Genomic DNA, 15,626 nt, shown 5'->3' with positions numbered 1-15,626 from the left:
AACTCACCTGGTTCTCCAGATCAGACTCCACCGCTCCAAACCATCATTCTTAACCACTACACTACGCTGGCTCACTAGATGACCTTGGCAAGTCTCTCTGTCAGAGCCCTTCCCTGGATAACCAAGGCTAGCCCAATCTGGAAGCAAAACCGGGTTGCCCCTGATTAGCATTTGGATGGGAGACCAAGGAAGTCTAGGATTGCTATGCAGAGGCTGGAAATGGCAAATCACCTCTGAATGGCTCTTGCCTTGAAAACCCTACGGGGTCGCCATAAGTCAGTTACGACTAGCTGGCACTTTCCACCACCACCACCAGTCATTCTGCCTTAGCCTGGTCTTCCTCACAGACCATGAGAAGAACCATGCTGGATCCGACCAAGGTCCCATCTAGTCCAGCATTCTGTTCATACAGCAGCCGACCAGCTATCTCTAGGAAGCCCACAAACAAGATTGGATGCAACAGCATCCTTCCACCCCTGCTCCCCAGCAACTGATATAAGGACCCAGCGTGGTGTAGTGGTTAAAGAGCGGTGGTTAAGGGTGGTGGACTCTAATTTGAAGAACCGGGTTTGTTTCCCCATTCCTGCACATGAAACCAGGTGGGTGGCCTTGGGCTAGTCACAGTTCTCTTAGAGCTCTCTCAGCCCCACCTACCTCACAGGGGGTCTGTTGTGGGGAGGGGAAGGACAAGTAATTGTTTGATTCTTCCTTAAGTGGTAGAAAAAGTTGGCATATAAAAAACAATTCTTCTTCATCCTGCCTCTGGTACGGGAGGGAGTAGATGTCCATCAGGAGTTGTAGCCATGGATAGCTCTGCCCTCTGTGGATTTGTCCACTCCCCTTTTAGAATCATAGAATCATAGAGTTGGAAGGGACCACCAGGGTCAATGCGTTCCAAGTTGGCGGTCATCACCACATCCTGTGGCAGTGAGTTCCACCGTTTAACTATGTGCTCTGTGAAGAAGTACTTCCCTTTTGTCTGCCCACAGGATGTGAAGATAAAATAGCACAGGGAAAAGGTCATCCTACGCTCCGACAGAAGAAAAGTGGGATAAAAGTATGACTGATCAGTGTTTTTATTGGACCTCTGTGGAAGTCCAAGGATACGGAAGAGCCCAACACAGATGGAGGCACCTCTAATAAAACTCCCAGGATACATAGGAGGGCCTATACACTGGCCAGATGTGAAGCCCTACCATCTGCCATATTAGAAGGGAGATTTAAGAAGATCCCCAGGGTGGAGAGACTTTGCCCGTGTAACACAGGAGAGCTGGAAACCATTGAGCATGTATTTTTGTAGATGTCCTCTCTACAGGTCAGTCCGCTTCAATATTATTGACCCTTTGATTAGGGAAATGGGCTCTGGTGAAGAGGGTGAATGGACCAAAAGGTTTCTGCTGGGAGACAGCTCCCCAATTACCACCCAGGTTGCAAAATATTGTGCAGTAGCAATGAAGCTACGTCGCTTTAATGTACAACCTTAATCTGTGGAATTGTAAAATTGGGTGATTCCTAATTTTGTTGGCCTTGGTTGTAAACATCTACTCTGTATGGTCAGTTTCTGTTTTGCCTGTTTTATCTGGCATACTAACCGCAAATAAAAATTTAAACTCCCAAGATAAACCTTCCCTGCAGACTCTAGCAATATTTTGGGTTTCTTTAAGACGGCAGGAATTTGGGAGTGGGTGAGTTATCAAAACTTCTGTATAGGTGCTGCCATTTATTCATTTTAGCAAGAGCATGACCTTAGAGAGCCCATTGCTGGGGAAAACTCTTTTTAAAAATGGCAAAGCTCTGGACTAGAACTCGTGTCTTCGTTGTTGGGGATCTGGAGGCCACTTAATACAGAGCCCACAAACGAGGCTCCGGCAGCGTGTGGCTTCTTCTTGGAGCAAGCAGAGAGCAATAGAAACATGGCTACGGTAGGAAAATGGCCTCGGCATCCCGTTCTTCTCTGCCTGCTGTACAGAAATGGTGTACGCCGTTGGAGCACGAGAGGACATCCGTGCTGCCTGAAAGGGCTGGGAAGTGGCTGAACATGAGCGACTGTAGCAGCTGTCAGAACCGATCGCTGCTACAGTCACTCAGAGCGTTCTGACTGTTAGGAGGTTGTTTACGGGCTCCCATGTGAATTGGGCCCTTGGCTATTTGGTATGGAATATTTTTTTGCGGTCCACAATTACTTGTGTGGAGAGGAGCGCTTGGGCAGCACAGGCTGTAAACACCCGTTTGTTGTCATTAGCTGTCAGCAATGCAAAGTGGGAAATGAAGCAAAAATGAGAGAAACGTTGTGTGTGTGTGTGGGCATGGCAACCGACGTGCACACAATCCCGATGTCCCTTTTTGCCCCGGAGAGAAATTGCTCGTTCCCAAATGGGCCGTGAAAAGAAATAGCACAGAACAGGACAAGGATGTTTCGGCACAAATGGGTCAATTTCCTGTCATTTCCCCTGTAATTGTATGTAAAGCGTGCAGCGTACAAAATGCTGGGGGGGAAACCGGCTTTCATTCTCCTTTGCACTGTTATTTTAATTCAGCTATAAAGGGAAGCAAAAAACAAAACAGAACACCCCAATGGATCCCAACCTCAGCTGTGTTATCAAGCTTCTCCTAGAGGGTGCTAATAACCGCCGATTTCCCGTTAATGCTTCTGACTACCAAGCCAGGCTAGAGACTCCAGAGGGGAAAGAGAGACATCCGTCGTGTTGCTCGGTTGGGTACCGAACGGTGCTAACTGTCGATTAGGGGACTTCCTTGCCAAAACTTTAAACATTTCCATCTGGTCAGGTCAGACAAGTTCTGAAACTGGTCCCTGAAGCAGCAACTGCTCTCTTGATGACATAATAGTAGATGCATCCCCGCCACCTTCATGTACTCGGCTTATCTTCCATTATAGTCCATGGGTTTTTTTTCAAAGCTCCTGTCAGGGCATTTTTGGAGGTATAGTCACCACATTTGCAGCATGGCTGCAAGGGGCTCTCCTGGACAGTCGCCAAAGTTTGGTGAACTTTGGGACAGGGGGTCCAATTTTATGGGCCAGCAAAGGGTCGCCCCTATCCTCCAGACATTTGCGAGCCAAGCCAGCCATTGGTTTTCAGGTTCAGAAGTTCAGCGTTGCTGAGGAATGGCAGAAAGAGCCGATTGGCAGGCTGGTGCCTCAAAGTCTGGGGCTCCTTTCGTATCTGTGGTGCATATCATGTTGTCCATGAAAATTACCTTCCAAACTGAGGAAAACAGCTTAATTGCAAGAAAAATAAGGCATGGAAAACATTAATTTTGTTGGCAAATGACATCCTGTGAACAGTCCTTTATTATAGTAATCAAAAACCTGATTTCAAGAGATGGTCACGGTGTGGGGAAATGAAGCCACTACTCGGGGTGACCTTCGTTTTGAAAGCAGGTTTTCATGGCGGAAGGGTTGTGATATCGGAGCAGCTGAAGTCTTGACCACAGGGGCTGTTCTGAAGGTGACTGCTCATCTGTGTGGGTGAGGAAGTCTCCTTCAGAAGCCTAGTGGTGTGAGCAGCTGTCGAAGCTGGTTCTTTTTAGTTGGAGGGTATATCCCTCTGGACAGGACTGGGTGAGCCCTGAATGGTTGTCAGACCAAGTTGGCTCCGATGACACGACCCCTACATCAAAATAGCCCTAACTATGGGGCACTAACAAAGGCGAATAGCCGAACCCGAAAAAGCTGAATAATTATTCAACTTTTTCGGGAATTGCCTATTCGGCTTCGGACAGATTCCCAGGTTTTGGTATTCGGTCTACCCAAAACCTGAACATTGCTGCAATGGTTAATTTTGGGTTTATTTTCAGTTCAGTTCAGTTTCATATCGATATGCACAACCCTAGCATGGACCAAGGAATACTAGATGGCAGAGTGTTCCAACATTTTTGTTTTGGAGCCTGTTTCTTGGAGTTCTTCTGTTACTCCTAGCACAAAGGTGCCCAGTAGAACTACTACAACACCCGCTTTTCCTGGCGCATGCAAGTTTTCCTTCCTTCCAACTGTCCCCCTCCACTGCCTCCGAGCTATTCAGCTGGCTCAAAAAATCCTGTGTATTCCATGAGAATCGTTGACTGGCACCACAAGCACAGCATCCCTTTCCATCTGTGGTCACTGAGACATTTTCGAGGAGCTCATGAGAAGGGCAGGAAGAGTGCAGCCCTCTTGTACTGATGGACCCCCATCCGCTTGGCTTCAGAGATTGCCCATATGCCTCTAAAGACGGAGGTTTCCTTTTTTCTGTCCTGAATCTATTGATAATCAATTTAATCGGGTGACGTTTTGGGCTGTTTAGCTTGGAAAGAAGGCGGCTAAGGGGAGACATGATAGAGGTCTATAAAAGTATGCATGGTATGGAGAGAGTGGACAGGGAGAAGATTTTCTCCCTCTCTCATGATACCAGAATGCGGGGTCATCTGCTGAAGCTGGAGGGTGAGAGATTCAAAACAGATAAAAGGAAGTATTTCTTCCCACAACCCCCTGCCCCAGGATGTGGTGATGGCTGCCAATTTAGAAGGCTTTAAGAGGGGAGTGGACATGTTCATGGAGGACAGGGCTATTCATGGCTATTAGTAAAAATGGATACTAGTCATGCTGCATACCTATTCTCTCCAGTATCAGAGGAGCAGGCCTATTATCTTAGGTGCTGTGGAGCACAGCCAGGATGCTGCTGCTGCAGTGCAGTTATCTAAAGACCTATCATATTCCCCCTTGGCCATCTTTAATTAAAAAATGCCCCAAACTCTTCAGTATTTTCTTATAAGGATGTTGCTCTAATCTTTTGAACATTTGGCTTACTCTTCAGCTCAATAATCCCATTTTTGAGATATGGCAATCAGGTCTGTACAAATGCTCGATAGATCTAGACAAAGGTGCTGTGAGGTATTTTATTTTCAGCCCTGTTTATTATAATCCCTCACATGGGATTCTTCTTTTCTGTACTACACTTTGACTGCATTATGGTAACCTGAAACTGTTTTATCTGCTGCAAAAAGAACTAATGAAAACAAGAGATTCCGCATACCCCTTTCTGATGTTCTTTGCAAATACAGGAAAGGAAATTTGTTTCTCATCCAACGTTTCCATTGTTGGGATTAGAGGTATTTGTGTTCCTACCAATAGTGATTAGACAATGGCACGAATTTTGTCTAGTTACAATAGTTACAGATTAATATAATCCCATCCCCGAATACAAAATTTTAAATATGTGCAATGGAATTTGATCATTATTCCAATATTGTATATCTTTCTTCCATGTTCAAGGACATTCACCCAGATGTACTTCCTTTCCAGTAACCCAAGCCTTTCTATCCTTTGAAAGAGCCAGTTGAAAGAACATTTTCTAGTTTATTATACTTTTATTTACTTTCTTTATAGCTCACCTTTTCCAGAGAGACTCAAGGCAGGTTACAGAATAAAAGCAATCTACCCTTACATCATAAAACATCCAATGAACAATGCTGTAGTATAGGATTAAAAGACAATGAGAACAACTAACTTGTTAGAAGGCCAAACTGCTTACTGTGATCAACATGATAAGTAGAATTGCAAAGGCAGAAGACAATGCAATAACAGCAGGATAATACCGAGGACCTTTTTCTCAGGGACTCAAATAGGGTTGCCAGGTCCCTCTTTGACACTGGCGGGAGGTTTATGAGGCAGAGTCTGAGGAGGGCAGGGTTTGGGAGGGGAGGGACTTCAATGCCATAGAGTCCAATTGCCAAAGTGGCCATTTTCTCCAGGTGAACTGATCTCTTATCAGCTGGAGATCAGTTGTAATAGCAGGAGATTTCCAGCTAGTACTTGGCGGTTGGCAACCCTAGACTCTAATCCAAGAGGAGTGGGAACAGGCTATAGTTACTTGGCAGCGAAGCCAAAAGCATTTTGCTCATGTTCCGAAGTCCTCTTGCATGCTGAAAAAGAAGTTGTGGGGCTGATGCTAAACCCTACAGGCCATGCTTTGGGGGTCAGGGATGAATGAAAAAGGGTTCCCGTGAGCCTGCAGCTTCCAGCCACGCATTCCAGATCTTAATTCAAATAGTTCTGTTGTTACGTTTTGTTTGGGAAAGTACGAGAAGGCCCTGAAGCCAAAAGCAGTCTATAAAACTTGGTGCCGGCTAATTACCAGGCTCCTGAAAACAGGGTACATGGGGACAGTTTGGCTATTTTTATGCCTCTCTTCGGGGGAAGGAATGCAGCTGCTGAGCCAGGATTTGGCTGGGAGCGGAGAGGTGATGAGCCAGCGCCAGCCAACCTGCTTCCTTATCATGCTGGCGACGGGCACCTTTTGGGGAATGGCTCAGCCCAGTTCATCATGATCAAAGCCGTTCTCTGGGAAAGTCACTGACATCCTAGACCCGTCGCTGGACGGAAGCCAACTCTCCAGGGAAAGAAGAATTGTGCCAGCAGTAGTTTGTGGGTATCGTGCATCAGACCCAGCTTTGTTCAGCTGAGGGCAAGGTAGAGGCAGTTTGTCATTTGCAAGCGTTGAGGCGCCAAGAGCCAAATCAGACAAGATTCAGGGAGTCTATAAAATTATGCATGGTATGGAGAGTGGAGAGGGAGAAAAGCTTCCTCCCTCTCATAATACCAGAACGTGGAGTCATCTGCTGTAGCTGGAGGGTGAGAGATTCAAAACAGATAAAAGGAAGTAATTCTTCATGCAACGCATAGTTAAATTGTGGAACTCCCTGCCCCAAGATGTGGTGATGGCTGCCAACTTGGAAAGCTTGAAGAGGAGAGTGGACATGTTCATGGAAGAGATGGCTATATCCATGGATACTAGTCAAAATGGAGACTAGTCATGATGCACCCCTATTCTCTCCAGGATCAGAGGAGCATGCCCATTATATTAGGTGCTGTGGAGCCCAGGCAGGTTGCTGCTGCTGCAGCCAACTTGCTTGTGGGCTTCCTAGAGGCCCGTGGTTGGCCACTGTGTGAACAGACTGCTGGACTTGATGGGCCTGGGTCTGATCCAGCAGGGCTTTTTTCTTTTGTTCTTATGAGTCCCATGTAATTTTAGATCCAAAAGTGGCGTTTAAAAACCTCTCCTTCACCATAATCCCCAGCCAAATCAGACTTTTGCACACCTGACCATTAAATTGTTAAAAAAAAAACTGGGAGATTAAGGCACAGAAAACCCTGCCTCTTATCTGGCTCATCTCCAAGTTACACAGGTTACAGCAAGCACTCTTATCAGGATGGTTGCAGGCTTCTCTCGGGCCTCCCACCCTTAGGGTTGCCAAATTTGGGTTGGGAAATTTCTGGAGATTTTGGGTGGAGCCTGGAAAGTGCAGAGTTTGGAGAAGGGGAAAGACCTCAGCAGGGTATAATGCCATAGAGTCCACTCTCCAAAGAAGCCATTTGTGATCTCTGTTGCCTTGGATGTCCCATGAGATCTCCGACCACCACCTGGCCACCCTACTCAGGCCTGACCTCCCTGCCATTCCCTCCTTTAGTGGCAGTCATGATGCATGGGCTGAATCCACACCCAGTACCTGCAAGTTCTGGTGTTCAGGACCCGCCGTGGGCTGGGATCCTGACGTCCAACTCTGGAAGTAAGGTCTTTGGCTTTGTGTTGCGTGAGCATTTGAGATCCAGTACTCTAGAAGGCTTTCTATTCCTTGGCTCCATCATCAACCAAAAGGGAGACTGCAGCCAAGAAATCAGAAGGCGATTGAGACTGGGAAGGGCAGCCATGAAAGAGCTAGAAAAGATTCTGAAGTGTAAGGTTGTGTCACTGTCCACCAAGATCAAATTAATTCATGTCATCGTATTCCCTATTACTATGTATGAGTGTGAAAGCTGGACATTGAAGAAAGCTGATATTAAGAAAGTAGATTCCTTTGCAATGTGGTGTTGGAGGAGAGTGTTACGGATACCGTGGACTGCCCAAAAAACCAAATCAGTGGGTTATAGATCAAATCAAGCCTGAACTGACTCTAGAAGCTAAAATAACTAAACTGAGGCTATAGTACTTTGGTCACATTATGAGAAGACAAGAGTCCCTGGAAAAGACAATCATGCTGGGAAAAGTTGAGGGCAGCAGGAAAAGAGGAAGACCCAACAAGAGATGGATTGACTCAATAAAGTTAGCCACAGCCCTCAATTTATGAGATCTGAGCAAGGCTGTCAAAGATAGGACATTTTGGAGGACTTTGATTCATAGGGTCGCCATGAGTCGGAAGCGACTTGACAGCACTTAACACACACACTCCAGATGCAGATAATTTAAAGGGGGGGAATATGCTATATGCAAGCTTTGCTGGGTGAGGGGAGACAAGCCAGATCCCCTCCACGTGCATTATGGTATCACCGTCCCCATTCCTAGCCCGCCGAAGCCAGAGAGGATTTTCTAACCCTGCTGTGGCTCCTCCTTTCTCTCCCTCCCCAGAACACCCTGGAGCAGTGCAGCATCTGCGCCAAGCCCATCATGGAGCGGATCCTCCGCGCCACCGGCAAGGCCTACCACCCCCACTGCTTCACCTGCGTGATGTGCCAGCGCAGCCTGGATGGCATCCCTTTCACCGTGGACGCAGGGGGCAACATCCATTGCATCGAGGATTTCCACAGGTGGGCGCGTTTGCCCGGAGCCTCCTCTTGTTGGGTGGGAGGGGGACAGGGGAGAGGGGGAGGTTGGGAGAGGCAGAGGGAAAGGAATTTACCTGAGCGCGACTGAAAACCTGAGAGTGTGGGAGGCGGGCGGATTGAGTCAAAGACGAGAAGGTGTGACTTGTAATCGTTATTTATCACCATGACTCAGTGGGGGAACACCTGCTTGGCATTCAGGGGGTGCTCGCTTCAACCCCTGGCATCTCTCCTTCGAAAGATCTTTCTTCAGCAGCAGATGTGTTGAGAAAGATTTTTCTCTCCCTGAAATCCTGGAGAGCTGCTGCCAGTCAGAGCAGGCAGGAGTAACCAAGAGGGGCCAGCGGCAAGGGGCATCCTTTGTCTCCCCACCCCACCCCCGCCAGTAATAATTTCATCTAATCGGTCTAGAGATTCTGCAAAGTTATCCAGTCTCCAAGGTGATCGTCTGTGTCTCTGCATGAGTTCCTTTTCAAGACTTTTAACCAGTCTTGGTCCACCCAGATAATGTGACTGTCTGAGGAGTTTCTCATGCTCTGTCACATTCTTCTAGAGAGCCAGTGTGGTGGAGTGGTTTGGAGCGATGGACTCTGATCTGGAGAACTGGGTTTGATTCCCCACTCCTCCACATGAGTGGTGATTCTAATCTGGTGAACCAGGTTGGTTTCCCTGCTCCTACACATGAAGCATACTGGGTGACCTTGGGCTAATCACAATTCTCTCCAAACTCTCTCAGCCCCACCTACCTCACAAGTAGGGTTGCCAGCTCCAGGTTGGGAAATACCTGGAGATTTTCTGGGTGGAGCCTGAGGAGGGTTGCATTGGGGGAGGGGAGGGGCTTCAATGGGATATAATGCCATACTTTCTCCAGACCACTTGGAGGTAGGCTACCCTACTCACAAGGAGTCTGTTGTGTGGGGAGGAAGGGTAGGCAATTGTAAGCTGGTTTGGGTCTCCTTAAAAAGGTAGAGAAACTCGGGGTATTAAAAATCTTCTAGATGGCTTCTTTAAAAGGATTGAGTAAGCTATTATGGCCGAACTAGAAGTGCGGTTTTTTAAAGAGATGGGTCCGGTTGAGAATTGGGTTCTGGGAACTCGGATTCCTCATAGCCCCACAGCAGCTGCAGGAAATGGCTGTTAAAAAAGTAAAGAAGAGCCTGTTCGGGCTCAAAACGCTGGAGGAGGAGGAGGAAGAAGAAGAGTTGGTTTTTATATGCCGACTTTCTCTACCACTTAAGGCAGAATCAAACCCAGAAGTGACATTGCGGTGCGTGACACACATACACCCTGCACTGAAGCATCGCTCCACCCTTCAGCTGGCTTGCTTCCGCCCACCGGTTAGCTGAGGAGCGGCGGTCAGGTCCATTAGTTGGCAGGCAATTGGCAGGCATCTGGGAACCCTAACCATGTTGGGGACTCTTCCATTTTGATAGCCCACCTTTTCTGTGAGAGGCCTGGGTTGGCTGCTTTCATGATTGTTACAAGCCACCTACTTTACCGCAAGATAAAGTAAATAGCAAGAGTGTTGCAACTTATGAGTGTTGAGAATACATTTGTAACAACATGAATGCAATTTCAAAAATAAGACAGCTTTCCACTGCTTTTCAAAAAGTCCGAAGAATCTTCAAAAGGAAATTCAGGGGAACAATTTTTTCCTATGGTACAATGAAGCTAATCAATAAGGCTAATGTTAAAAAATGAGCCAACGATTGAACAACTCTCCATACTAAAAATGAAGTCTTACCCCATATTAAAGGGATCTAGAAAGAGTAATCAACCCATTCAGAAGCCAGTATTCTTCGAAGTGAGAACAGGAATGCAGGGACAAACTCAAATACACACAGCTGTGAGAAAAACTTCTCAGAAGGATCCAACTGATTAAAGTGACCACGTTACAAAAAACAAGAGAGGTCAAATTCTGTATTTAAGCCACTAAAGTCTAACGTTTTAAAAAGAAAAATGAAGCGTCTCTCCTGGCAATTGAGAATCTTCTTAACATCTTGTGCCTGGTATGCTTTAGCCCACCTTTTCTGTGAGAGGCCTGGGTTGGCTGCTTTCATGATTGTTACAAGCCACCTACTTTACTGCAAGATAAAGTAAATAGCACAACAGTTTAATGGAGAACAACCTTAGAGTTGCCAATCTCCAGGTACTAGCTGGAGATCTCCTGCTATTACAACTGATCTCCAACCGATAGAGATCAGTTCAACAGAATTATGGATCTAGAGGTTATTAGGATTACTTCAGGTTTCAGCTACGGCTAACCATGATAAATAAATAGAACTTCCACATTCATAGGCAGGCTACCTCTGAATACCAGCTGGTGAGGGGCAAAAAAATAAATCAGCAATGGTTGTTTCCTTCATGCCCTGCTTTTGGGCTACCTGGGGGCTTCCAGGTGGCCACCGTTGCAACTAGGATGCCGGCCTAGGTGGATTTCTGGTCTGATCCAGCAGGGCTCCTCTTATGTGATTTTTGTATTATCTCTTTTGATAGATATCCTATTTTTTTAGTTTGCCAGGTTGCTGCTGCCCCGAAGGCACAGTTCAGACATAGCATGCAGCCATGGGAGGGGCCGTGGCTCAGTGGTAGAGCCTGTGTTTGGCATGCAGAAAGTCCCAGGTTCAATCCAGTTAAAGGGATTGGGCAAGTAGGTGATGTGAAAGACCTCTGCCTGAGACCCTGGAGAGCTGCTCCAGTCTGAGTAGACAATACCGACTTTGATGGACCAAGGGTCTGAGTCAGTATCAGGCAGCTTCATGTGTTCAAGGTTGGCATTTAACCAATTATATTTTGGGGAGATGCATCACTGAAGGTGAACAAAGGTGAACAAAGCTCTGCAGAGTGAGAATGCTACCCCTAAGCCATGGCTCAGTGGCAGAGCATCTGCTTGGCATGCAGAAGGTCCCAGGTTCAATCCCTGGCATCTCCAGGTGAAATAATCTGGCAGTAGGTGATGTGAAAGTCCTCTCCCTGAGACTCTGGAAAGCTGCTGCCAGTCTGAATAGACTGTACTGACTTTCATGGACCAAGGATCTGGTTCAATATAAGGCATCTTCATGTATAAGGGGAGGGGCCGTGGCTCAGTGGTAGAACATCTGCTCGGCATGCAGAAGGTCCCAGGTTCAACCCCTGGCATCTCCAGTTAAAGGGACTAGGCAAGTAGGTGATGTAAAAGACCTCAGCCTGAGACCCTGGAGAGCATCTGCCAGTCTGAGTAGACAATACTGACTTTGATGGACCAAGGGTCTGATTCAGTACAAGGCAGCTTCATGGGTTTATATGTATTCAAACTAACCTCTGTTAGTGTCCTTGTCTTAATTCAGGTCGTTCTACTTGGATCCAAAAGCATGACTGGAAATTGATTTATTAAACACCATTAGTCTGGATTATGGGCTCGTGTGATGTGTCAATGCAGGCATGCCAGCTTAACGTTGGCTTTTGCCCTGGCGACGCACATGTCCCGAGGCCCTCCCCCATAAGGAATCGAGAAGAACCCTGCGGGATCAGACCAGTGAGGGTCCATCTAGCCCAGCATCCTGCCTCAAGAGGCCAACCAGTTCCTCCGGAGGTCCAGCAACAGGACATAGAGGCCAAGGCCTTCCCCTGATGTTTCCTTCTTGCCCTGGGATTCAGAGGTTGACTGCCTCTGAACGTGGAGGTTCTCTTCAGTCACCGTGGGTAATAGCCACTGATGGAACTCTCCTCCATGAATCTGTCTAATCCCCAGCCACAGAGATGCCTGTCTAGAGACACGGTGACCAAACCAGCATCTTTTGAGGCAAACCGAGACTTGAGTAACCATCTGCAAGCCAAATCCTGGTTTCACAAGCAAACCAATAATGAAAAGAAACCTTGTTTTTATGTTATGTCTGAACTGAACCCCTGTTGCCCTCCTTGAGCTTTCAGGCTTGGATGGGTTGGATGTTGAAATAAAAAACAGAAGCTGTGAATGGCATTTGAGGACATGGCTTTGATGTGGGGTGAGAATCGAAGCAGGTGGGAAGGGGTGGTTTCATTGGCAAAGAAAGGGTCGATGGAGACCCTTGAGGCTGGCATGTGTCTCTCTTAACTTGCACCCAGCTGGGATAAGTGGCATCCTCACTGCAGGCCTTCTCCATCCTATAGGAAATTTGCCCCTCGCTGTTCTGTCTGTAAGGAGCCGATTATGCCCGCCCAGGGCAAGGAAGAGACTGTCCGTATTGTGGCCTTGGACCGGGACTTCCACGTGCAGTGCTACCGGTGTGAGGTCAGTGTTATTTGTTTGTATGTTTATTAAAACATTTATATCCTCCTTTCCTTGTAGTTCAAAGCAGGTGACAACACTAGGTAAAAACATTTTTCAGTTAAAACCAAAAATGAAATCGCAAACCCCAAATCTGTCCCCCCTCCCCCCCTCAAAAGATGCCTGCCACTCAAACCCCCTCAAAACCCTTGACAGACATGCAGGCATGGCAGGCACCTCCAGAATATCTTCAAGGAGGGGGTCCCCCTAACCTGTGAACCCATTCCACAGAGCTGGGGCCACGATGGAAAAGGCCCTGGCTCGGGTCAATGCCAAACAGGCCACCCTGAGTGGCGGGACAGCCAACAGACAGCTGCCTGATTAACGTAGTTGGTACACAGGGACATATGGAAGGAGACGGTCCTTCAAATATGTGCGCTCTAGGCCATGAAGGGTTTTAAAGGTCAGAACCAGCCAATATAATACCAGCGACTACAGTATAGAGCAGCAAACGTCTTGATTTCGCATCATTGGCCAGACTCTCTTGTTAAAAACGAACTCAGTGGATGAATTCAAGATAAAATGGCAACCTTTATATGATTATTACTCACATGCCATGAATACTTATTAAAAACAAAAAGTTTAGAGAAGTACTTTAGAAATTCATCAGTTCTTGTAGGTTATCCGGGCTGTGTGACCGTGGTCTTGGTATTTTCTTTCCTGACGTTTCGCCAGCAGCTGTGGCTGGCATCTTCAGAGGAGTAACACTGAAGGACAGTGGCTCTCTGAAGTTACTCCTTCAGTGTTCCTCCTCTGAAGACGCCTGCCACAGCTGCTGGCGAAACGTCAGGAAAGAAAATACCGAGACCACGGTCACACAGCCTGGATAACCTACAAGAACTGATGAACTCTGACAGTGAAAGCCTTCGACAATACTTTAGAAATTACTCAACAAATGCTTACAATAAGGCTTACATGTTTAAGACGATTGATGTTATTTTGATTTGATGATATTTTAGATTGTGTGATAGCTCGGAAGACGAAATAGGTTTGATCTTTCCCCCGTTATCCCTTTTTCTACTTTCTGTATCCTTCTATAAAAAAAACAATTATATATATACACACACACACACACACACACACACACACACACACACACACACACATATATATATATATATATATATATATATATATATATATATATATATATATATATATATATAAATGAAGGTCATAACCAGCACCTGGGATTGCTTTCTTTAATGGTTTTTATTATGTGTGTTTTTAGCCACATTGGTGGCTCTGAGGAGGGTGGAAAGGCGGGGTGTGAATCTTGTAAATAAAGAGATGGTTTAATGAACCTTTCCCTCTCTCTTCCTTTGCTTTCTCTCTGGTGCACTTCTGCAGGACTGTGGCGGGCTCTTGTCCGAAGGAGACAATCAAGGCTGCTACCCTCTGGATGGCCACATCCTTTGCAAGACGTGCAACTCGGCCCGGATCCAGGCCCTCACGGCAAAGGCGAGCACTGACCTCTGAGTGCGCTCGGCCCCCTGGGAGAAGGGCACGGTCTTTGCCTCTTGGGCTACCAGAAGGGCTTTTTCCTGAGGGTCTAATCCTGAGCAGTGCCCCCCCCCCATCACTGTGCCCTTCCATCTACACTACAGACTTCAGCTGATTGCAGAGTCGGTTCTTTTTCCCAAAGGAGCCTCAGGATAGGGATCTGTCCAGGGAGTTCTCAGCACTCTCGTGCAAACTACAATTCCCAGGATTCTTTGCGGGATGCCGCAAATGGTATAAAACAGAAAGAAGTTTGTAGTGTAGGTATACCTGTTGCCTTACAGGGTACCATGTGCTAATTCAGCATTTGCCATCCTTTCCACTTCCAGTTTAATCATATTTTTTCTGTCACTTAATTTTTTATCCATTAATATTTTTCAGTTACTGATACTTAGGATATTCCCCCTTCACATAAACCATCAAGTACTGAGCTTGTTGCACACACACACAAAAAAACCATTTTATATCTATAGCCAGACCTTATATGAAAATGTATCTAAATCTTTTGCTAGTGCCTTAAAGACAATTATAGGAGCGTTTGAAGGACGGAAACAATTGCAAACACTCTCTCTGTGTTGGGAAAAATCCTGTGTTGGGAAAAGTCCTATTGATTGCACACCCGTTGGCCAACATAGTTGGGACGTGACCCAAGAGATCCCACACAAAGCGAGCCTGTCAACTCCATCTGAAGGAACATTCAAACAGGAGACACGCCAAACACTACAGCCAAAACAGACACTCATACAAATTCATAACTTGGCATCTCCGACCTGAAATTTCACAATATTCAATTTTTAAATTGTGGAACTCCCTGCCCCGGGATGTGGTGATGGTTGCCAACTTGGAAGGCTTTAAGAGGGGAGTAGACATTTTCATGGAGGAGAGGGCTATCCATGGCTACTAGTCAAAATGGCTACTAGTCATGATGCATACCTATTCTATCCAGAGCGCCATAACTTGGCTGTCTCTGTAGCAAGAAGCAAAACACAGCCAGGGGATCACCCTTATAGAGTTTAGTTAACCGTAGTGGAGTATATTTATTGCAAAGCCTTATTTAACCGATCTCAAAGAAAACACCGTTTTGCCAAAGATACTTGGTGGACCTGATCCAATGGGAATGCCTTCCCCGTGATACAGTGAAGGGGAATTCTTCCAGTTCATTTCACTTGTCCCCTTCCGAGACATTCCTGGTAGGTCAGGCCCTGGGTTTTTAAAATATGCAGTGTTTTTGTATACCTAAAGCAAAGC

The 15,626-nt window shown here is 46.6% G+C and overlaps 1 protein-coding gene across 1 annotated transcript in view; it reads left to right on the top strand.

Annotated features, from left to right (window-relative positions):
- LPP (LIM domain containing preferred translocation partner in lipoma) overlaps positions 1–14,365 on the top strand; it is a 242,359-nt gene extending 227,994 nt beyond the window's left edge. Inside the window, exons 8-10 of the mRNA XM_056849722.1 lie at positions 8,400–8,578; positions 12,722–12,842; positions 14,229–14,365. Of these exons, the coding sequence (XP_056705700.1) occupies positions 8,400–8,578; positions 12,722–12,842; positions 14,229–14,357 (429 nt within the window). The 3' untranslated portion in view covers positions 14,358–14,365. The remainder of the gene's footprint in view (positions 1–8,399; positions 8,579–12,721; positions 12,843–14,228) is intronic.
- Positions 14,366–15,626: the final 1,261 nt, after the last annotated feature.

This window comes from Euleptes europaea, chromosome 5, assembly GCF_029931775.1.
Source record: "Euleptes europaea isolate rEulEur1 chromosome 5, rEulEur1.hap1, whole genome shotgun sequence".
Taxonomy (NCBI): domain Eukaryota; kingdom Metazoa; phylum Chordata; class Lepidosauria; order Squamata; family Sphaerodactylidae; genus Euleptes; species Euleptes europaea.
This window is presented reverse-complemented; position numbering and strand designations above follow the sequence as displayed.